This window comes from Mastomys coucha, unplaced genomic scaffold, assembly GCF_008632895.1.
Source record: "Mastomys coucha isolate ucsf_1 unplaced genomic scaffold, UCSF_Mcou_1 pScaffold16, whole genome shotgun sequence".
NCBI lineage: Eukaryota > Metazoa > Chordata > Mammalia > Rodentia > Muridae > Mastomys > Mastomys coucha.
The window spans coordinates 37,684,125-37,707,491 of record NW_022196898.1 but is presented as its reverse complement, the minus strand read 5'-3'; the positions used below and the strand labels follow the sequence as shown (position 1 = coordinate 37,707,491).

At 45.6% G+C, this 23,367-nt stretch overlaps 2 protein-coding genes and 1 long non-coding RNA gene across 14 annotated transcripts in view; 1 reads left to right on the top strand and 2 right to left on the bottom strand.

Moving 5' to 3' along the window:
* Positions 1 to 11,690, bottom strand: part of LOC116093143 (GON-4-like protein) — a 79,618-nt gene extending 67,928 nt beyond the window's left edge. For 5 of the 11 annotated variants that reach the window (XM_031374418.1, XM_031374425.1, XM_031374427.1 and 2 more), the window contains exons 1-2: positions 8,333 to 8,405; positions 5,990 to 6,523 (exon numbers count right to left, since the gene is read on the bottom strand). In XM_031374418.1, the coding sequence (XP_031230278.1) occupies positions 5,990 to 6,497 (508 nt within the window). In that variant the 5' untranslated portion in view covers positions 6,498 to 6,523; positions 8,333 to 8,405. Of the gene's footprint in view, positions 1 to 5,989; positions 6,524 to 8,227; positions 8,406 to 11,603 lie in introns of those variants that run through there. The other 6 variants (XM_031374426.1, XM_031374424.1, XM_031374429.1 and 3 more) reach the window with 4 other exon arrangements.
* Positions 10,505 to 23,367, top strand: part of Syt11 (synaptotagmin 11) — a 29,356-nt gene continuing 16,493 nt past the window's right edge. Inside the window, exons 1-2 of one of the 2 annotated variants that reach the window (XM_031374433.1) lie at positions 10,505 to 10,804; positions 21,990 to 22,813. In XM_031374433.1, coding sequence (XP_031230293.1) covers positions 10,771 to 10,804; positions 21,990 to 22,813 — 858 coding nt within the window. In that variant the 5' untranslated portion in view covers positions 10,505 to 10,770. The remainder of the gene's footprint in view (positions 10,805 to 21,989; positions 22,814 to 23,367) is intronic. The other variant, XM_031374431.1, reaches the window with a different exon arrangement.
* Positions 15,927 to 16,289, bottom strand: LOC116093146. Its single transcript, XR_004119640.1, has 2 exons — positions 16,177 to 16,289; positions 15,927 to 16,073 (listed from the first exon to the last, which is right to left on the bottom strand). It is a non-coding gene; the product is annotated as an uncharacterized LOC116093146 (long non-coding RNA).

Genomic DNA, 23,367 nt, shown 5'->3' with positions numbered 1-23,367 from the left:
TTCAATTCCCAGCAGCCACTACATGATAGCTCACAACCATCTGTACAGCTATAGTGTACTCATACACATAAAATAAAATAAAATAAATCTTTAAAAAAAAAGAAAATATCTAATAATAAATAAATAAATAAATAAATAGGGGAAAAAAGGAAACTCAGATCCAAATTTTTCATCTCTAGTTCACAGAATGAATCATACTTAACTGCTATGAAACTTTCTATTCAAATATGCTTTGAACTCTTTTTTCCTAAGAAAATCTGACCATGGGTTGAAGATTTAGTTCAATGGCAGAGTGTCAGCCTAGTACATATAACACCTCTGGGTTCAGTTCACAGCATCAAGAAAACAAAAATCAGAATATAGGGTAGAGGGTGCAAGAGGACAAAGGGACAGTTAGAACTGACCATTAACACTACATTTCACCAACTATAAATGATATAAAATATCCAAAGTAGGGACCAGAGAAGTAATTCAGAGGTTAAGAACACCAGCTGTTATTGTAAAGGTCCCAAGTTCAATTCCCAGCACCCATATTGCAGCTATAACCACCTGTACCTCCAGTTCCAGGGGACCTCTTCTAACCTCTACGGGCATAAGGCATGCATATGGTGTACAAACACTGTGGTAGCTTGAAGGAGAATGAACCCCATACACACGCTTAGTCCCTAACTGGTAAACCATTTGAAAAAGATTTGAAGGATCAGGCCTTGTGGGAGTGGGTGTGGAATCCTTGGAGGCAGAGTGTCACTGGGGTGGGCTCTGAGGTTTCATAAAAGCCCATGCCACACCCAGTGGCTCTCTGCCTGCTGCCTGTGGATCACGTATAGAGTTTTCAGATACAGCTACCAAACCAGGCTGCCACACCTCACCATATGAACTAACCCTCTGAAACTGTAAGCAAGCCCCCAATTAAATACTTTCTTTTATAAGAGCTGCCTTGTTCATGGTGTCTTTTCACAGCAATAGAAACCCTAATAAAGACACATACTTTTTCTTTTTTAATTTGTAAAAAGAAAAAAATGTCTAAGGCACACTGGCAGACATCTGTAATCCTAGCACTGTGGAGGCTGAGGCAGGATAGTGAGTTTAAGTTTTGGGCTACATAGCAAGGCTAGGTCTCAAAAATAAAAGCAAAACAAACATTCCTGATCCTGTAGTTTAATTTTACAAAGTAAATGAATAAATATACATAGCCCTGCCTGTCCTGAAATGTACTACGTAGTCTAGACTAGCTTTGAATTCACACCTCCCAAGTGCTGGGATTAAAGAAGTATGCCACCATGCCCCCGCACTCTCTATTTTTTTTTTCCCAAAAGCAGGACTCATGTAACCCAGGCTGACCTCAAAATCACTATGTAGCCAAAGACAACCTTGAATCCCATCCCCCAAGCGGCAGGATTACAGGCATGGAGTCACCACAGGCAGACACCTTGCCTTTTTTTTTGAGACAGTCTTGCAATGTAGCCCTGACTGGCCTCTAACTTTCAGCCATCCTCCTATCTCACCTTCCCGAGGGCCTAGATTACAGGCAAATACCACCATACTCACCTTACAATCTTTTAAACATACATGCCAGAACCTTTAAATCCATATAAACCTTGCTCTTCAAAGTATACAATGCCAGGCTGACAGCAAAGCTTCGTCCACTAGGACTTGTGGCACCTGAAACATCTGGAACTACTTCAAATTATCCTACAAGTTTAATTTAGTTTTAGAAGACAGAGTCTCATGTTCAGCTGGCCTCAGCAGCCAGGGATGCACTAGAACTCCTGATGCCTACCCCTGCCTCCTAAGTGCTGACATTACAGGTGTTCTCCACCATACCCAGTCTATGCCAAGCTGAGGTTGAACTCAGAACTTGACATCAACGCTAGGCATGCAGTCCACTCAACTACATCAGATCCAGAGGTACTGGAACTGCCCCACAGCTGCAATTCAGGTGCTTGTACACAATGAAAAATAACTTCAGTCCTCTGAATAAAGTAGTATGTACTCATTAACCACTGAGTACATACTTCTTTTTAAATTGATTTATATTCGCTAATTTCTCTCCTTCGCTCTGTCTCTTCCTTCCTTTGCATCACAAAATCCTTTTCATATGCTATACAAAGTTCCTTTGCAATTTTCTTCATCCCACTAAGTCACATTGCTATCTAACTTAACTCTCCTCCAGGAAGTCTCCGGAGACCTCCATACTTCCCTTTCTTTATAAATAGCCTAGTCAGGAGGCTGGAGAGATGCTTAGTACTGGCTGCTTTTCCACAGGACCCAGGTTTGATTCCCAGCACCCACATGAAAGCTCACAGCGTATCTGACAGTCCAGTTCCAGGGCATCTGACATGCTCTTCTGTTTTCCATGGGTACCAAGCACATATGTGATACAGACATACATGCAGACAAAACACCCACACACATTAAATAAATATTTATTTAACTAAAGAGAACATGGCTCAGCAGTTAATAGCACATTTCTGTTCTTCCACAGGACCCATGTTCAGTTCACATGGTGGTCCAGTTTTAGGGGATCTGACACCCTCTTCTGACCTCTATTAGCACCAGGCATGAACATGGGTACACAGACAAACATACAAAACACTCAGACATAGAAAATAAAATACATCTTTTTAAAAGGCAACTAAAATTTAAATAAAAGTAAAACCAAAAACGCGAGCTACTGAAAGAGGAGGAGAATGCAGAGCTGGGCTGTCCCTAGGTCAGAGCTTGGCCAGAGCCCACTCAGCCTGAAGCCAGAGCCTCAGCACTGCAATCAACAGACTGCTGGAGACTAAGCCAGGCTTGGTGCTTACTACAAAAACATTCTATTGCCCTTCTCTTTTCGGTCTCCTCTTCCTTTCTCCTCAAGTCTTCCTAATTCTGTCTGTTTGGGGACCACTGGAGATGTAGGTGGAGTTAGAGTGTTTGCTCACCACACAAAAGGAAAGCTCTGAATTCAACCCCCAGAACTACTTAACAAACAAAGTGATAGGAAGAGACTCGGAAAGTGACTGACAGCAATTATTAATGTTCCAACAGACCTCAGTTCTGATCTCAGTTTTGAGCAGCACCCAGATGGACAAGCTCACAACTACCTGCAACTTCCAGCTACTCCAGGAGGCCTGAGGTGGGACATTCCCTGGAACCCTGGAGTCCTGGGACTGCCTTGACAATGCTGAGGAAGGACTAAGAGTCTACAAGCACAGTTTAACAATGTAGCAACCATAGTGAAATGCTGATACTTTCATAAATTATGTAACTTTTCTGTATTTCTTCAATCTTTCTACAATCAGTATGATGCTGTTTTCCCAACTAGTAAAAAAAATGTTGAGCCAAGTGTGGTAGCTCACACTTGCAATTTCTGTACTTGGGAACTAAGGTGGGAGGCCAGTCTGGGCTAAAGTGATACTCAGTCACAAAAACTACTTGAAAACAGGGTTGGGCACAATAGCAGGACACTTTTTAATCCCAGATCTCAGCAGGCAGAGGCTAGAGATCTCTCTGAGTTTGATCTCTCTGAGTTTGAGTTCAACTTGGTCCACACAGGAAGTTCCAGGTCAGTAAGAACTCTATAGTGAAAGAGATCAGTAGCTCCAGCAAAACTCAGAGAGGCAGGGACATGGCCCCTCACAGCTTCTATAACTCAAGTTTAGGGGAAATGCTGCCATCTTCTGGCTTCTGTATAGTAGATGGAGGGAGCTGAGAGATTGTGCCAGCTCCAAAGTATAAGCCTATGTACCTCAACATATGAGAGGATCAAAAGTTCAAGACCATCCTTGCATGGTTTGGCTTTGAGACAGGGTCTTGCTGTGTGGTTGTTCTATTTTTTAAAGGAAGGATTGAGATAGTTCCTGCCACCAACACTTAAGACTTGAGTTGGACACCAGAAACCCATACGATGAAGAAGAGAGACTGACCCCCAAAGTTGCCCTCTGATCCCCACATTAAAACCACAGTACACACTCAGCCACACATGCCCCACTACACACACATGCACAAACAGAATAAATTAAAACATAATTTAAAAACAGAGAAAAATAAAAATACTATACTCTTAATTTTAATTAAGTATTTTGAGTAGTTAGGATTATGAGTGATCACACATACCACTGAAGGTCAAATCCAGAGCCATGAAAATGTAAAGCATGAGTCCCCTACAGTTGACCTACAACTCACACAACCCACCCCTTGACTTCTGACAGAGTGTATACTCTGGCTTCAAAGTCACATATAGAAAACAGGGCAGTGGTGGCGCACGCCTTTAATCCCAGAACTTGGGAGGCAGAGGCAGGCACATTTCTGAGTTCAAGGCCAGCCTGGTCTATGGCGTGAGTTCCAGAACAGTCAGGTCTACACAGAGAAACCCTGTCTTGAAAAAACAAAACAAAAAACCCAAACAAAAAAAAAAAAAAAAAAAAAACAAAAAAACAAAGAAAACAAAAAATTAAGTATGTACATTTTTGGAAAATATTTAAAAATTAAAAATCATCCTTCAGGCATGGTAGCATGCTATGTAATTACCATAATTTTAGCACTCCGAAGGTGGAGAGGCAAGAGCCATTTGTTGAGGAACAGGCAGGGCTATGAAGTGAATTCCAGACCAACCTGAGCTACAGTGGAAAACCTTATCTCTAAAAACCAAAGGAAAAATTAAAAAAAAGAGGATAAAAACAACAGGAGGCTGAAGATGTGGCTGAGAGCCCATGCCACATTTGTACAAGCCATGTGCATCAGTACACACAAACAAGCAAGAGATATTGTTATCCATTAACCTACTGGAAAAACTACAATGCCTAAGTATCCAAATTAACGTTCTTCGCAACTGAAACCTAACCTGCCACTCCCAAGTCACCTTTCCCTACTTCTTCCAAGCTACTATGTCACCACCTATTCTGTCTATGTGTCTGTCCGAAAGTTGTTTCTAGCCCAGGTGTCCAAGGCACCACTCGGTCAGACTGCAATCTTCAGTGTCCTCAGCCCAAAGTGTTCTTTGTCTCTGGAAAGTCTTTCTCGATGTCCACACGTCTTCCTCTAAACTACTGCCCTCATCCCAAGAGGCCCACTTCACGAATACAGAACTAAGAAAGTGTACAGTCCGCCTCTCTAAATATGTAGGATAAAGCCTAAAAGCAAAAGGGGAAGAAAAGGCTAGAGAGACAGCTCAATAATTAACAGCAATCGTTGCTCTTGTAGAGAACCCAGGTTTGGTTCCCAGCACCATACATGGTGGCTCACAAGCATTCGTAATGTAAGTGCCAGGGGTTCTGACATTCCGCTCTGGCTCCACAGTCACCAGGTACACACACAGTGCACATATATACATGCAAGTGAAATACCCACATAAATACACTTTTTTTAATGGGGAGGGGGTAGGTCAAAGAGAATGCAGAGAATTGGAGAGGAAAGGAAATTCTCAACCCACTTGTAAGGTTCACAATTCTAAGTCCAAACCACAGCAGTTTCCCCTTAGAGAAAGCAAACACAAGCCAGGTGATAGGGGCCCATGCCTTTAGTCCCAGGACTCAGGAGGCACAGGCAGGCAGAACTCTGTGAGTTCAGGGCCAGGCTGGTCTCCATAGAGTTCCAGCACAGCCAGGGCTACACAGAGAACCCCTGTCTCAAAAAACATCAAAACAACACAACTAAGTGACACAAAGGTTACCTGCCTGTGCCCTATCTGAAATGCTTGGGTCCAACAAGAACATGTGTATTCATGAGATTTATTAGAGATAAGGTCTAAGCTTAAACCTGCAATTTATTTACTTCTCATACACAGCACTTGTGTAGGCTGACGACAGTCCTATATGATACTTCTGTGATACCGTGCAGTTTGGACATAACTCCCCACAAGAGGTCAGGTGTGGGATTTTAGACTTACAGCATCCTGTTAGTATGCCAAACAAAAGCATAGCGCATTTTGGAATTTAGATCCTCAGATCAGAGATGTTCAACCTAAACAGGAAAAGAAAAGGCAACCCAGACCTTCCACCCTTACCTCCTTCTGTCTTGGTTTCTTCAGCAGGCTCTCCCAAAGGAGGCTCCTCTGGGAGGACAAGGTGATCCTCTTGGTCTTCCCTGGTAACCTGCCCAGGCATGAAGACAATTTTCTTCCCTTTCCTGGAGGCAGAGGCCTGGAGTCTTCCTTTATCCGTGTGCACAGGAAGGGAATGAGAGGACTCCAAGGAAGGAAGGGGGATTTCCTGAGACATGGCTACATCATCATCTTCCAAAACTGCTAAGTTCACATGCTGGGTGATCATCTTAGAGCTTAGAGATGGACCGTCCGCACCAAGCTGATTGTCCCCGTCCTGCATGGAGTGGGCTTCAGGGCACACTGCACTGTCCTGACCCTGAACCCAGGACAGTGCTTCTGACCCAAAGTCTGGGAGCTGGTCTGTGTCTGGATTCGCAGCTGCCTCTAGGTCCAGGTCATCACCCTCCTGGCCATCTTGCTGCCCCACAGACTCGGCCACTGAGGTCCTCCTCTTCTTACAGGGCAACATTTTACAAGTCCCACGTCTGTCCCATCCTAAAAGCACAAGAGGCAAGTCCTTCTCATCTCAGTGGCAGTTAACAGTAATGACACTGGCTCGATTCACTTACCACTTTATGCTCCCCAAATTTAATCATGAGCATGGCTATTTCACACCAAACGCCTAGGACTTTTAGCAGAAGATAAGAAATTCATTACAGTAGCTCAACTCAAATTCCACACTGAACAGTATGCTACCTTGACTAAGCGATATCTTAATCTCTTAAGCGTCTGTTACCTCAGACTTCATGTGGTGGTACAGGCCTCTTCCCAGCCTAGGAAGTGGCAAGTGGATCCCCCGGGAGTTCAAAGCCAGACTGGCCTAGAACTGGCCATCTGCACTCACATTCACATACCCACACACACAGAGACAGGTAATCAAAAGTAAAAAGGTAGATCTTGGACTGGAGAGATGGCTCAGCAGGTAAGAGCACTGACTGCTATCCAAAAGGTCCTTAGTTCAAATCCCAGCAACCACATGGTGACTCAACCATCTGTAATGGGATAGGATGCCCCCTTCTGTTGTGTCTGAAGACAGCTACGGTGTACCTATTTATAATAATAAATAAATCTTTGGGCCCGAACGAACAGGAACAGGGACTGAGTGAACTGGGCGAGGAGCGAGCAGAGGTCCAAAAATTCAATTTCCAGCAACCACCTGGAGGCTCACAACCATCTGTACAGCTACAGTGCACTCATATACATAAAATAAATAAATATTTTTCTTAAAAAAAGGTAAATCTTATAGTATTGCATATCACTTTTCTAGTATCTTTGTCTTCAAGACCTATGAAGTCAGTGGTTTCTCCAGTAACTGGCTGACACTCAGTACTCTTTCCTGAAGAGATGAATGAATGAAAGTGGGCCAAAACAAAGCTATGCTGCATTTGGAGCAAACGGGTAGCTTTTTCATAGGTACTGGAGGGTGGATTCCAACTTGCTGTGTATCTCAGGATAATCATGTGGTTGTGATCCCGCTACTTCCACTGACTGGTGTTGCAGCACGTCTCATTTAGAGTTAGGAACCCAGAGTTTTATGCATGTAAGGCAAGCATTCTACCTGATTTCATCCCCAGCCCCTAGTTGCATTCTTCTATGCTGGAAACCCTTACTTTCATAAATAGGTCCAAGACCAGAATAAGCCTCATTGGCAACCTTCACGCCTGAAAGGCCACTCAACAGTACCAGAGAAAACTTACTCAGAGTTTGATTCTATACAGCTACTCCTAAGCCTCCGCAATTCATGTCCTCTAGACATTAAAGGGAGGCCCCTCCCCCTAAGAGCCCAGGTTCTCATCTTTGTGAAGCTCAATAACCAAGAGAAGATTCGTTGATCCTGTCGGCGAGTGGGGATAACCTAGGGGGTTCCTTATTTCACAGATGACTTCATAAGGTTCACGGAGAAGGAAGCAGATGAGAAGCTGGGAGAGGAGAGAAGCCGGGAGAGGAGAGCAGCCGGGAGAGGAGAGCAGCCAGTCTGTTCGGTCAGAACTGTGCAAGGATCGCTCCAAACGCTTCAAAGCTTCAGGGAAGGTTGACCAGGAGTGAATACACGCCATCGAGCGAGCAGTCCCCAGAGCCCTCCTGAACAAGCCTTTCACAGCAGTCCGAGTCCTAGCTCCGCTCTCCACCTCAGCGCTCAACACTAGCCCAGGTCCGCACCACCACGCACCCCCCTGCCGCCCGATTCCCCTCACGCACCGGGCACCCAGCCTCGGAGCAGACGCCCCTCATCCTGGGCAGCCTCCGCCCGGGACTCCCACGTTTACTGTGCTTCTTCCCGCCCCACCACACACTACCAAATACCCTGAGAGGCCGGTTCGATCCCGCGGAAACTCAGCTTCTGCACCAGCGGAAGTAACGCAACGGCACCGGCTGACGTGCGCGCCCCCGAGGCGCGGGACCTGCACGTCAAGGAGCATGCGCCAAACGTCAGGCGCCATCTTATCTTAGGGCCTGCTGAAGCCACTGCCCTGATAAGTCAGTTCTTGGAAAAAAAGTAACACGTGACAAAGAGATGGATGAGGAAGAGGTAGATGGATCTCTGATTTCGAGGCCAGGCTGGTCTACAGGACGAGCTATAGGGCAGCCAGAGCCACACACACAAACCTTGTCTCGAAAAAGAAGAAAAAAAGAATTGAAAGAAAGGGAAGGTGGGAGGAAGGCAAGGAGAGAGGGGCTGGAGAATTCCTTCTCTTCTCTAGTTATCTACCCAACTCAAAACCTGGGGATGGGGAATAGTTTCCATAGTTTAAGTTGACAACTAATCACCCTCCCCACAAAATACTCGGAATGCCTGGCGGTGGTGGCGCACGCCTTTGATCCCAGCACTTGGGAGGCAGAGGCAGGCGGATTTCTAAATTCGAGGCCAGCCTGGTCTACAGAGTGAGTTCCAGGACAGCCAGGGCTACACAGAGAAACCCTGTCTCAAAAAACCAAAAAAAAAAAAAAAAATACTCAGAACATAGGAAGAGAAGGAGAATTTCTAAAATTCAGAGAGATGCTTTATATAGCTGAGGTCGAAGCCAGTTTTGAACTCAAGGTTTAACAGTTATTCATATCTGCATAATAGTCTTTATTTTGCAAAATGTTTTTTTAAGATATACTTATTTTATGTATATCAGCACACTGTTACTGTCTTCAGACACACCAGAAGAGGACATCATATCCCAGTACAGATGGTTGTGAGCCCCCATGTGGCTACTGGGAATTGAACTCAGGAGTAGTCAGTGCTCCTAACCGCTGAGCTCTCTCTCCAGCCCGCAAAATGTTGTTCTTTTTTTTTTTTTTAAGGGGATCGGGGGATTTTGAGACAGGGTTTCTCTCTGTATCCCTGGCTGTCCTGAAACTCAACTCTGTAGACCAGGCTGGCCTCGAACTCAGAGATCCGCCTGCCCCTGCCTCCCAAGTGCTGGGATTAAAGGCGTGTGCCACCACTGTCCAGCCCGCAAAATGTTCTTATACTAGGTGATTTGGTCACCACAATAAACCCTGTGGACCAATGAATATTTTCATCACTTTTTTCAGTTTGCAGATTCTGGCCCTGCAGGACAGATGAGCTCACAAAAATACCCAGATATCAAAAGGAGTCGGCTATCTGTTATTCCAATTCTACTTTCTAATGTATTGACCCAGTGCCCAGTAAAGAGCCTGGGCCATAATGTTGAAAAATGCATTCATGTTTTTTGGATATTTTCTGGTGTTTTATACTCCAGAGTCTGGGTTTAAAAGCATGCACCACCACTGCCCAGCAGATTTTAGGTCTTTATTATTGTTTTTGCTTTTTTGAGATAGGTTCTTGCTATACACCTCAGACTGGCCTGAAACTCTTGATCGTTCTGTTTCTGCCCAGGTTTGATCTTTAGTCCGTTTCTCAAGTTTAAATTTCCGTAAATGCCTTCACTGCTTCAGGTGTGCACTAAAATAATGGCCATCAATACTGAAACAGTGCCAGGCGGTGGTGGCTCACGCCTTTAATCCCAGCACTTGGGAGGCAGAGGCAGGCAGATTTCTGAGTTCGAGGCCAGCCTTGTCTACAGTGTGAGTTCCAGGGCTACACAGAGAAACCCTGTCTCAAAAAACCAAAAAAAAAAAAAAAAAAACTGAAACAGTACAGAATTTTGCTTTTCTCAACTCCTCGGACCCAGAAGGTTCAGCTTCTATCTATATAAACCCAGACAACTAGAATTACAGCTTCAGAAGACGCTAAAGCGACTAGCTTTCTGCCATTCTGTGTTTGGAGACCTATCCAAAACTGTCCTTGACTCTCCTTCCTCACCCACTCGAGTGCTATAGTCACAGGAATGTGCGACTGAGCTAGCACAACACCTACACTTCTTATTGGGCTTTGAAATTCTAGCCACAAACGCCCACAGCCTGTGAATGGGAGGAGACTCATCCTCGGGAAAACTCGGCAGTGGGAGGGGTCTTTTCTCGAAGAGCTTCCGGAATCTTTCGGGGAGAGGCGGAGTCTTCTGCCGAGGGCCCTTCGGAAAGAGGCGGAGCCTATCTCTCATCAGGACCAGTCTGACTGCACCTGCATCCTTAGCTCAGAGCATCCCTGGAGCATCTAAGAGGAAAGCGCAGCTAGCAACCAGGAATCGTACTGTCGCAGGGGCAGTCGGCCATGCACCTTCCCCTCCCCTGATCTGGAGGTCTACAGCCGCGGCCTCGGTACTGACCGAGATTCCCAAAGTTGTCTGACCTCTGCAAAAGTGTTTCTATCAACAGCCTCTGATTACAACATGGCTGAGATCACAAATATACGCCCCAGCTTTGGTAAGTAGAGCCTGACAAACTAATTTGGGGGCGATCAGTGGCATTGCAATGCTAGATAGCTGAGGAATGGGCGGGGAGTGAAGTCCAAATGGGATCCTTTAACTGCCAGTCCAGCCAGAATAGGGCCTGAGGTCATGAGTGGAAGGTTGTGGAGAACCTCTGAATTTCAACTGTGGGCTGCAAGCGCCGGCAAGGGCAGAGTGCCACCAAGGATAGGCAAGTCCAAGATGCTAAAACCTAGATGGTAAACCCTTGATGGTGCACTGTCAGCACGGCTGGAGGTGAGAAATGGCAAGCTTGCGGAGGATGTGAACCCTTCCCCCCACCCCCCGCCCCTTCTGGAGGAAGAGAGGTGAGGTAGGCCGAGCCCTCCCCCTAGGGGCACGCAGGGCGGTGCCCCTTCCTCCCCCTCCTACTTCTGAGGGCTGCAGGAGAGGAAAGTGGCTAGGGGGATGGGACATCAAGATGGCAGCGTGGAGACTATGGGCTGTATGGCTGGAAGCCAAGGGAGGCGGAGGCCTCCAGGGAAAGAAGGGTGCGGGGGTGGAGAGCACAAATGAAGCCACTCCTTAAGCCGGTCAGAGGGTTGCTAGGGCTGGGGTAAAATGCTAGCCCTGCATGCTTCATTCTGCACCGTAATGGTGTAGTCCTTCGCGGTGTTACCAAATGGCGCTTGGCGCCGCCGGGCGGAGAGATGACGTGATGTCTATTTCTGAACCTCCTGGCAGTGCCTAGGCGCCCCTTCCGGGGCCTTTGTTCCCTGTTTCCCTGGTCTGGCTTTTCAAAAAAGGGGACTCACCCGCGCTGGTGCTGGCAGGGGAGGTAATCCTGGCCTGGGGGAGGGGCTGGAGAGGACCAGCCCGGGGGAGGCCGCTTTGTGTACCACAGAAAGCATTACGTCATCTCGGAGCGGCTGGCCCACGACCTAGCCCTCTGCGCTCTGAGAGCACTTTTACACTCCCTGGGGCAGAAAGTGCTGTGGTAAATAGGTGGGAAAGAAAGCTAGTGAGGCTTGGCCAAGTCGTTGCCTCTTAGGGAACTCCTCCATAACGATCCAGGAGCGCAAACTTCTCATGCTGTGCTCCAGACCATATAAATAAGTAAAATAAAATTGTCCTTCGATTGGAGTAATCAAGTTAAGAGTTGTTGCACAGCAAACCTAGAACCTTCATATTCCTTAAGAGAATGTATCCCACAGACAATCAAGGTGTGAGCATTATGTTCCAGATTTTAGAGTATAGACACAAGCTATCTTTAAAAAAAAATGGCTTTTCTCTCTCCCAAGTAATTGGAACTGAACAGAACCCAATGTTCCAATGTTCTGTATTCTCTCAACATAATAAGACATCAGATCTCAGAGAAAGCATCCAGACAATGGATCTTCACACCCCTCAGCCCTTGTTCCCATCTGACCTCAGGGCTGGATCTTATTGTATTTCTTCAGCTTTGCTCTCTGTCTCTGTCCTTTAAGTCTTGAATTCCCCAAACTGAAATCCATTTTGTTTGATTGGGGGTTTTTTGTTTGTTTGTTTTTTGTTTTGTTTTGTTTTTCATGACAAGGTTTCTCTGTGTGGTCCTGGCTGTCCTGGAACTCACTCTGTAGATCAGGCTGGCCTCAAACTCAGAAATCCACCTGTCTCTGCCTCCCAAGTGCTGGGATTAAAGGTGTGTGCCACCACTGCAGGGCCTGAAATCCATTTTGTAATCACATGAAAAACCCAGGATTTTCTTCACATTCTTTTGCTTCTCAAACTCTCTTTTTCCAGCAGAGTCCTTTCTCTAATTGCAATTCTAAAACCTTTTGAAAGTGGATGAAACAGGACCTAGACTTGTGGTTTCTTTACCTCCTGAGTTCAAGGCCAGCTTAAGGCTACTTCCTGAGTTCAAAGCCATTTTAAGGCTACTTCCTGAGTTCAAAACCTGACTAGACAAGGTCATAAGACTGGTCTCTAAAAACAGGAAGCCAGGAATGGTGGCTCAAGGCATTTTCCCCCCCAGCACTTGGGAGACTGAGGTAGAATTGTCATGAGTTCAAAGTAAGCCTAAGTAAGTCCAGTCAGCATGGGCTATAGAGTGAAACCTTGTCTTGAAAAAATAAAACAAAGTAAAAAAGTGATCGTGGCATGGTGAATCCCACTACAACCCTAGCACTGGGAAGGTAAAGTTTAGAACATTCAGAATTCAAAGGCCAGGGCCAGGAAAATGGGTCAGTATGTAGAACACTTGGGCTCGAAACTGACAAACTGAGTTCTAGCCTTAGAGCCCACATAAAGGTGGAAGGAGAACAAGGACTCCACAGAGTTGTAATCTACCTTTACCCATACACTCATGGCATGTTGCACACTAACACACACACATGCACAAGAACATGCACACACACACACACACACCATATGCACACATAGTAATATGGTTTTTTTTAAAATATTTAAAACAAAAACAAAAAACAAAAAATTCAAGGCCAGCTTTAGCTGTATAGCCATTTTGAGGCCAGCCTGGGCTACATGACACTCTTGTTTCGAACAAGCAAAAATACTTAGGGAACTAACGTGGTAGCTCAACAGTTAGGAGCACTTGTTGGTCTTACAAAAGTCCTAAGATAATTCCCAGAACCCACATGAAGGTTCACAAAGGTCATAACTCCAGCTCAGAGAAGTCAGTGTCCCTTTCTGAGTCTCACAGGCACCCGGCACACAGGCAGTGCACATGCATACAAGCAGGTAAAACACTCCTATATCTAGAATAGTCTCATAAATAGTAAATAGGGGACTGGTGAGATGGCTCAGCGGGTAAGAGCACCGATTGCTCTTCTGAAGGTCATGAGTTCAAATCCCAGCAACCACATGGTGGCTTGCAACCACCTATAATGAGATCTGATGCCCTCTTCTGGTGCGTCTGAAGACAGCTACAGTGTACTTATAATAAATAAATAATAAATTAATCTTTAAAAAAAAAGAAAAAGAAAAAAATAAATAGTAAATAAAATCAAATTATTATATTTTTAAAGAAATTATTTTATGTATATGAGTATACTGTCACTGTCTTCAGACACACCAGAAGAAGGCATCAGATCTCATTACAGATGGTTGTGAGCTACCATGTGGTTGCTGGGAATTGAACTCAGGACCTCTGGAAGAGCAGTTAGTACTCTTAACCACTGAGCTATCTCTCCAGCCCTATTTTTAAAGAAATTAAATAGTCTAATTTTATTTTAAATTCTGGTTCCAGCAGAGGCTGAAGGAGTTGGGGATATCTCCTGTGTCTCTAGAGCCCTAGGCTCTTACAGATTGCCCCAGAGAGAACTGCCACTCTGACAATTTCATTTGTTACAAAGTCCTTTAAGCCCAGCACTTGACTGAGGATACACAGGTCAACATTCAATTAGACATGACCTTGAAAAACAAAAAGCAACCAATCAGGAAAATAAATGATTTTCTTCTTTATTGCTTGTCATTCATTCACTCTGTGTGCATGGACACACAACTTGGATACCTCGGATGTCAGTCTGTATTGTTCACCTTCTTTCAGAAATGATCTTCTTGTTATACTTAGTTTTGGTTTGGATTGGTTTGGTTTGGATTGGTTTGGTTTGGATTGGTTTGGTTTGGTTTGGTTTGGCTTGGTTTGGTTTGGTTTGGTTTTTGAGACAAGTTCTCACCATGTAACTACAGCTGGCCTGAAACTGGATCTGTAGACTTGACTGGCCTCAGTCTCACAGAGATCCATCTGCCTCTGCCTCCTAAATGCTGAGATTAAAGGCATGCAACACCATACCTGGCTGCTTTTTTTTTCTTTCTTCATGGCTTTTGTTTTTGATTTGTTTTGTCTTGTTTGAGACAGTATCTCTCTATGTAATTATGGTTGTCCCTGAGCTTGCTCTATAGAGCATATTAGTCTCAAACTCACAGGGATCCTCCTTCCTTTGCCTTTTGAATGCTAAGATTAAAGGAGTTCACCACCACACCAAGCACTCACTTGTTATTTTTCTTCTGTGTATGGAAGGCTAGCTGGGCCTTGAATTTCTGGAGATTCCTATCTTCCCATAGGACTGCTAGACATACAGATGCATGGTCTGTGTACCGAGCTTTTACATGGGTTTCCAGAACTCAAACTCACATTGCTGTGCTTGCATAAGTACTTCTAGTCACTGAGCCATCTCTCCCTAGCCCCAACTTGTTTGTTTTGAGATAGGTTCTCATGTAACCCAGGCTAACCTAGAACTTGCTCTGTAGCTGAAGATGGCCTTGAATTCCTGATCCTCCCACCTCTACTTCTGGGCACTACAATTGCAAACATGGGCCACTGCACACAGTTACATACAAAGCTGGAGATCAAACTCTGGTCTTGAGCAGTGAGGGTAAGCATTCTATCAATGGAGCTGCATCACCAGCCCCACAGGTACTTAAAACAGTGGTGGTGCACGCCTTTAATCCCAGCACTTGGGAGGCAGAGGCAGGTGGATTTCTGAGTTCGAGGCCAGCCTGGTCTACAGAGTGAGTTCTAGAACAGCCAGGGCTACACAGAGAAACCCTGTCTCAAAAAACCAAAAAAAAAAAACAAAAACAAAAACAAAAAAAACCCACTCACTGAGCTGGGCACTGCTGGTGTATGCCTTGAATCCCAGTACTAGGCAGGCAGTGGCAAGATCTCTGTAAGTTCAAGGCCAGCCTGGTCTACAGAGTGTGTTCCGGGAGAGCCAGGGCTACACAGCAAGAACGTGTCTTTAAAAAAACAAAAAACAAAAAAAAAACAAAAAATACATATGTACATACATGCATACATACATACATGACTCACTTCAGTCATTAATTCCAACTTCCGTTTCTCACCAAAGTTTTTTGTTAGAGCAAGCAAGAGGACCTTGAATTTCATTATCTACTGTTTCTAGTTCACTGTCTTAGGTGTTGGGGACAGAGGGAACAATACTGAAATGAATGTGAATGTAGGGTAGAGGATGGAGTGAGCACCTGAAGAAGCCTATTGGTCCCCCAAAACCATGACACTGCCTGTCTTTCTCTTCTCCACCTATCTTCGTGGTCTCAATAACAATCGACGCTTTCTAAGTAGCAGTAGGTTCCCTCCGTGATACTACATGGTAGAGCCAAAGAACTGTGCAGAGGTCTCCCAGTCTTGGCTCTTAGACTTCCTTTTAAATTATGCTCAAAAAATTCCTGTCTTGGGCCTGCGAGGTAGCTCAGCAGGTGGGAAGCGCTTGCTGCTTAGCCTGATTGATGAGCTGAGTTCTGGCTAAGAGACCCGAGACCAGCACCTGGTGGAAAGAGAGAACGGACTCCTGAATGTTGTCCTCTGCCTTCCCCCCTCAAATCCCCTCCCCTCATGTACATGCCATCGCACACATTGCACACACTTACCTATCTGCAAGGTGTGGTAGCTCACACCTGTAATTCCAGCATTTGGGAGACTTGAGACAGGAAGCCTGTCCTGATGTTTACCTTGGTGGTTCTCCTGTGCCCTTCTCAGTCAGTCAGTGTTCACTCTCACTAAACAATAGCAAACAATCTGTCAGAAAGCTCCCGACTGGAAGCTGACATGAAACCCGGTCTCACCCTGTAGCTCTGACTGGTCTTTAACTCAGAAGGATCTGCCTGCCTCTGCCTCCCCGGTGTGTCATAACACCCCGTCTATGAAATCCTTTCTAACTCAGTATTCTCCCAGTAGTGGAGAGCCATGTCTTCATATTGGAGCCCTTCTGATTGACCATGCAGTTGTTTACACGTGGATTTACTTAACTTTTGTTAAATGTCAGAAACTCAGGTTTGCAGAACAAGCAGGATGGGGTTCTTGCCTCCGAACTTCTCCCTAGAAGCAATTATCTTACCGAGTGATGTAAGGTAAACGGGAGTATGGATAAGGCATGAACATTCGCATCATGCTTTCTCCTGTTAATAACAGCCTTTCTCCTTACCTATATTACTTCAAAGTGAAGACTTTTCATTTCTCTCTTTCTTTCTCTCCTTCTTTCTTTCTTTTTTTGAGTTTTTTGAGTCAGGGTTTCTCCGTGTAGCCCTGGCTGTCCTGGAACTCACTCTGTAGACCAGGCTGGCCTCGAATTTAGAAATCCATCTGTCTCTGCTTCCCAAGTGCTGGGATTAAAGGTGTGCACCACCACTGCCCGGCAATTGTTCATTTCTTACTGGTTCTCAGCTTTCACTGAGTGGCAAAATATTGAGTTAGAAAGGATTTCATAGACGGGGTATTATGACACACTGGGGAGGCAGAGGCAGGCAGATCCTTCTGAGTTAAAGACCAGTCAGAGCTACAGGGTGAGACCCAGTTTCAAAAGAAAAAGAAAAGGAAGAAAGAAAAGAAAAAGGGAGGCTGGAGAGATGGCTCAGCAGTTCAGAGCACTGGCTGCTCTTCCAGAGAACATGAGTGCAATTCCCAGCAACCATATAGCAGCTCACAACTGTCTATAACTCCAGTTCTAGGGGATCTGACACCCTCACACAGATGCACATGCCAGAAGAACACCAACATATATCAGTAAGAACAAGTCATTAGAAACTTCTTTTAAAGAAAGAAAGAAAATTTCAAGAATACATGGTCCAATCTCTACTGGGAAAAACCCTTTTATTATTTATTTGTTCACTTATTTATTTAGGCTTTTGTTGTTGGTTGGTTGGTTGGTTGGTTGATTGGTTGGTTTTTTGAGACAGGGCTTCTCTGTGTAGCCCCAGCAGTCCTGGAACTCACTCTGTAGACCAGGCTGGCCTCGAACTCAGAAATCTGCCTGCCTCTGCCTCCCAAGTGCTGGGATTAAAGGTGTGTGCCACCACTGCCTGGCTCTTGTTGTTTGTAACAAGGTCTCACCATGAAACTTATACTGGCTTTTTACATTGGTTTTTATTTGTCTTTAGATTTTATTCATTGGCCTGAGTTAAGGCTGCCCCACATCTTTAATCCCATTGCTCAAAGGGAGAGGCAGGGGAATCTCTGTGAGTTCAAGGCTGGCCTGGTCTTCATAGTGAGTTCCAGGACAGCCAGAGCTATGTAATGACATCCTGTCTAGAAAAAATATTTATTTTTACTTTATATACATGGGTGTTTTGCCTGCAAGAATGCCTGTACACCAGGAGGTACAAGCCCAGAAACCAGAAACAACCACCAGATCTCCTGGGATTGGAGTTACAGAGGTTGTTAGCCATCATGTGGGTGCTGGAAATTAAACCTTGGGCCTGTGGAACCTGGGTCCAGTTCTCTTAACCGCTTTGCTATCTCGGCAGCCCCCAGGCTAGCTTTAACTTTGCATGTTTGATTATAATTGTGTGCTACTGTCCCTGGCTTGACTCTTTTGAGTCCAGTATCTTCTTCCCAGAGCCTGTGCAGATTGGTGCTGGTCTGTTCTACAAAGGAATATCAAACCAAACCCTCTTCATGAAAATGCCTAAAGTATTTATGATTAAGTAAACTAGTTTTGCTGGGCAGTGGTGACACACACCTTTAATCCCAGCATTTGGGAGGTAGAGGCAGGCATATTTCTGAGTTCAAGGCCAGCCTGGTCTACAGAGTGAGTTCCAGAGAAACCCTGTCTAAAAAAAACAAACAAACAACAAAGTTATTTAGTTTTTTAGTTTCTTTAAATTTTCATCTGATAGGGTCTCTAGCACTCTGCTTTTCTACTTTTTTTCCCCCAATATAGGGTTTCTCTGTGTAACAGCCTTAACTGTCCTGGAACTCAGTTTGTATACGGGCTGGTCTTGAACTCACAAAAATACCCCTGCCTTTGCTTCCCAAGTGCTGGGATCAAAGGCCTGTGTTACCACACCTAGCCTGCCTTTCTATTGTTAACAGTACACTTTAAATTTTTGTATCTTATTTCTTTATTCATGTGTGCATAGCCTTAAGTGTGTTTTTAAAAAGTATATGTGGAATTCGGAAGAATTCCCACATAGCTTCAACAATCTTGGCAGGAAGGACCTTCACCCGGTTTTTTTACCCGGTTTTTGTATTTTTTTCCCCCAAATATCCCAATTATGTATAGTGTGTGTGTGTGTGTGTGTGTGTGTGTGTGTGTGTGTGTGTATACCATCCAGAGTCTGGATTCTGGTGGCAATAGGGTCAGAAGTTAAATCCTGTCAATGGCATTAGCCAATCTGTAGTCCTAGGAAAATTTCTAAATTCTCAGGGGCCCTGATTATAAACCAGGACAACATTGGTCCTATTCATTTATTCAATGAGTTCTTTGATTCGTAATAAAAAAATCTACTACCATAATGCCTTCCAGGGGCCTAATAAGTACACATTAAAGTATCTAACTCAGGATAGAAACGTTTCATTATTGTCAGTGCTGTGCAGAATGCCCAATGCAGATTCAATTACACTGCTGCCTACAAGAGGTAGCCTGTGTGTTTACAACGTAAGCCAGAGCGAGCCCAACATCGGCCCAAGCCTGTGGTCACCTGATGTGTCATTTTTGCCCAGCTAAAGTTCTTGCCTATAGGTGGGCAGACTTTTCAGTCTTCAGGGGTTTTTATATTTGTCTTGGATATCTGCAATCATAGTGCCTGCATACCCTTGTTTCTAAACTGTAGGCTATTGAAGTAAACAGTGGACCAAGTCTTTGTTTTTGATAAAAGGTTTATTTTGGCTCGTGGTTTCAGAAACACAGTCATTCGTCCACTGGTCCATGTCTGTGGCCAATGTTGGAGCAGGTAGGCATAACAGGACAAACTGGACCAAAGCTGTTTGCTTCTTGTCAGCTGAGGAGCCGAGACAGAGATGGAAGACAGCTCTGTTCCTACTACATTTATCGAATGAAGAAAAGCAAACAAACAAACACAGGTCAGGGTAGTAAGCAGGTGAAAAACAAAGAAGGTGCTGAGTTTTGTTTACGTGGGGCCGGAGATGCCTCTCTCCTGGGTGAGCCTGGGCCCATGAGACCATCAGTCCTGCAGATGAGGGCACTTAGGAAGAACCTGGAATGTGCTAGAGTTGTATTTATTTCCTTAGTTCTTCAGATGTCCAGTTCTTCCCCTAAAATGTAAGAGGGAAGCTATAGGCCTTAGTAGTAAAACTCATTTAGTTTCGATGAGCGTAAGTCAGGCAGATCAACTTTTTGTTTTGTTTTGTTTTTGTTTTTCCAGACAGGGTTTCTCTGTGTAGCCCTGGCTGTCCTGACACTCACTCTGTAGACCAGACTGGCCTCAAACTCAGAAATCCACCTGCCTCTGCCTCCCAAGGCAGATCAACTTTTAGGGGAAAGACAATCCTAATTGCATGCAGCCTCTTTTTTTTTTTTTTTTCTTCTGAGACAGGGTTTGTCTGTGTAGCCCTGACTGTCCTGGAACCCACTCTGTAGACCAGGCTGGCCTGGAACTCACAGAGATTCATCTGCCTCTGCCTCCTGAGTGCTGGGATTAAGGGTGTGCACCACCAGCACCCTGCTAAGGTTGTGCTTTTTAAAAGAACAGTGAACACTAGGGATCTAGCCCAGCAGTGGACTGCCTAGCATGTTGGCTGCTCTGAGTTGGCTACATAGCCTGGAACTCAACTAAGCCATCAATAAGATGCCCCAAGAGGGCTTTAGAAGAAAATTATACTTGACGTGGGCATATGTCAAATTCCTTTAATCTCAGCACTCAGGCATCCAGATGACTGTGAGTTCAAGGGCAGCCTGGTCTACAAATGGAGTCCCAGGACAGCCAAGGTGGAGTCCCAGGACAGCCAAGGCTATACAATGAGACCCTGTCTCCAGGAAGTAAGAGAGAGACAGGGAGGGAGGGAAGGACAGAGGGAGGGAGGGAGAGAGAAAGAGAAACAAGAAAGCAAAAAAAAAAAAAATAACATTTGACATTTTCTTCCTATTTAAAATGCTGAAAAGTGTGTGTGACTCTAGCATATATGGACACTGGTATTTTAAGGACCTAGGACCTGAGGTTTTATAACAAGTTTAAAAGCATAGTTCTGCAGACCCAGAGCTTCTTTCTTTCCTTCTTTTTCTTTTCCATTTTCCATTTTCAACATTTATTCATTCACTGTGTTGTGTGAGATACACATGCTAAGTGTACAGAGGTCAGAAGACTTACAGGAGGAGTCCGTCGTTTCCTTTGTGATTTCTGAAGATGAATGTAGGCCTTTGGACCTGATGGCAAGCACCATCACTGGCTGAGCTAGCCCACAACCCCCTGCCCCGCCTTTTTAAAGGTGGAGTCTCATGGTAATCTAGACTGACCTGAAGCTTGCTAGATGAGACATTAGAGTCAGGCTAGCCCTGGCCTTGCAGCAGCCTCCTGGCTCAGCCTCCCTCATGTTTTCAGGCACAAGGCCCTCATTGTGGCCCAGTACTCTGCCATCTTCGTGCCCATTCTGACCATTCGGTCACCCTTCCAGGACCAGCTAAATTCAACACCATACCCTCTCCCCACACAGCTGCCAATCAGTTAGCAAGAGTCCACTGTTCAAGTCTGTGCTGGGTGTACTGGAATGCCTCCCTGAACCCTATCGCACAGCTCATGCCGTGTGTACTGGTTGAGGTGAACAGATTCCCACGCAAAAGGGGACCTTCAAACACTCCACTTACTGACAAGCACAAATCAAACTGAGCAATCAAATCTGCGAGTGCTGTAAAGGTTTTAAAAAAGAAGAATCAGGGACTATCAAGATGACTCTGTGGTTAAGAACAAAGACTGCTCTTCCAGAGAACCGGGGGGTTCAATTCCCAGTATCCACATGGTGGCTTACAAGCATCTATAACATCAGTTCCAAGTTGTCAGACACCTTCTTCTGCCCTCCATGGGCACCAGGCTCTGTCGGGCTACACAGACAGATGTACACGCAGACAAAACACCCATACATCTACAGTGATATTAAATTTTTAAAAAATATCAGATGCAACACTACATAGGTACATAAACTAGGTGAGCCAGACTTTAATGCTTGTATTTGGGAGGCTGAGGCAGGCAATCTCTATGTGATCGAGGTCAACCTGGTCTAATATGGCAATGTGCAGGACAGCCGGGTTACATAATGAAACAAACGTGTTCTATGGCTTTAGCAGGAAGGCAAGGATTTGGGTCACCTCCTGGGCAGTAAGCAGAAAAGCTCCAAAACCCAGATGGTCTCCCACTGTGGACGCTGGCGTGGGGATTAGTGTGGCCCCAGGAGAGGCAGGCTCTTGACAGGAATGGAGGTCCTGTTTTGACCTAACTCTGGTCTCTGCCTTCAGATGTGTCACCAGTAGCGGCTGGCCTCATTGGGGCCTCGGTGCTGGTGGTGTGTGTTTCCGTGACCGTCTTTGTGTGGACATGCTGCCACCAGCAGGCAGAGAAGAAGCACAAGACCCCGCCATACAAGTTCATTCACATGCTGAAAGGCATTAGCATCTACCCAGAGACCCTCAGCAACAAGAAGAAAATCATCAAAGTTCGAAGGGACAAAGATGGCCCTCACAGGGAAAGCGGACGAGGGAACCTGTTGATAAACGCGGAGTCTGGCCTGCTGAGCCACGACAAGGATCCCAGAGGGCCTAGCCCTGCATCTTGTATAGACCAGTTACCCATCAAAAGAGACTATGGGGAAGAACTGAGGAGCCCCATGACAAGCCTGACCCCTGGAGAAAGCAAACCCACCTCCCCATCCTCACCAGAGGAAGACGTGATGCTAGGCTCCCTTACCTTCTCAGTGGACTACAACTTTCCCAAGAAAGCTCTGGTGGTGACCATCCAAGAGGCGCATGGGCTGCCGGTGATGGATGACCAGACCCAGGGCTCCGACCCCTACATCAAAATGACCATTCTTCCTGACAAGCGGCATCGAGTGAAGACCCGAGTGCTGCGCAAGACCCTGGACCCCGTGTTTGATGAGACCTTCACCTTCTACGGCATTCCATACAGCCAGCTGCAGGACCTGGTGCTGCATTTCCTCGTGCTCAGCTTTGACCGCTTCTCTCGGGATGACGTCATTGGGGAAGTCATGGTGCCATTGGCTGGAGTGGATCCTAGCACAGGCAAGGTTCAGCTGACCAGGGACATCATCAAGAGGAACATCCAGGTGAGGAGGGAGCGTGTACAGGGGAGGGATGGTCGAAGGGGGGCACGCCAGATCTCAGCGGAGGGAGAGGAGGGTTAGGAGAGAGATGGTGGCAGAGAAGTTACTGGGTTCTTAGCTAAGCTGTGGACAAAGTATAGCAGAAGGCCTGGCAGGTGTGTTCCTCTAAGAAGCAAATTCTGGGAGATGAAAGGGCAAGTTGCTCCTAAGCTTTCACTTAGTGGTTGGTATCCTGATGCTACAAACAGCTTGCTTGGAACAGCCCTGAACCCATCACAATTTAAGGACAAAGGGGCTAACCTGGTGTTCTAGAACCTGTGTTCTTCCTTGAGAGAACATGCACCCCACTGCTGAAAAAGCATAAACATTAATTCACTTTACCCTCAGCTTCCTTTCCTAGGTGGGTGTAAGTGTTATTATGAATTTTTTGAGATAGAGATCTCTCTATATAACCCTGGCTATCCTGGAACTCACTAATAGGCTGGCCTCAATTTAACAGAGATCTGCCTGCCTCTGCCTCTGCCTCTGCCTCTGCCTCTGCCTCTGCCTCTGCCTCT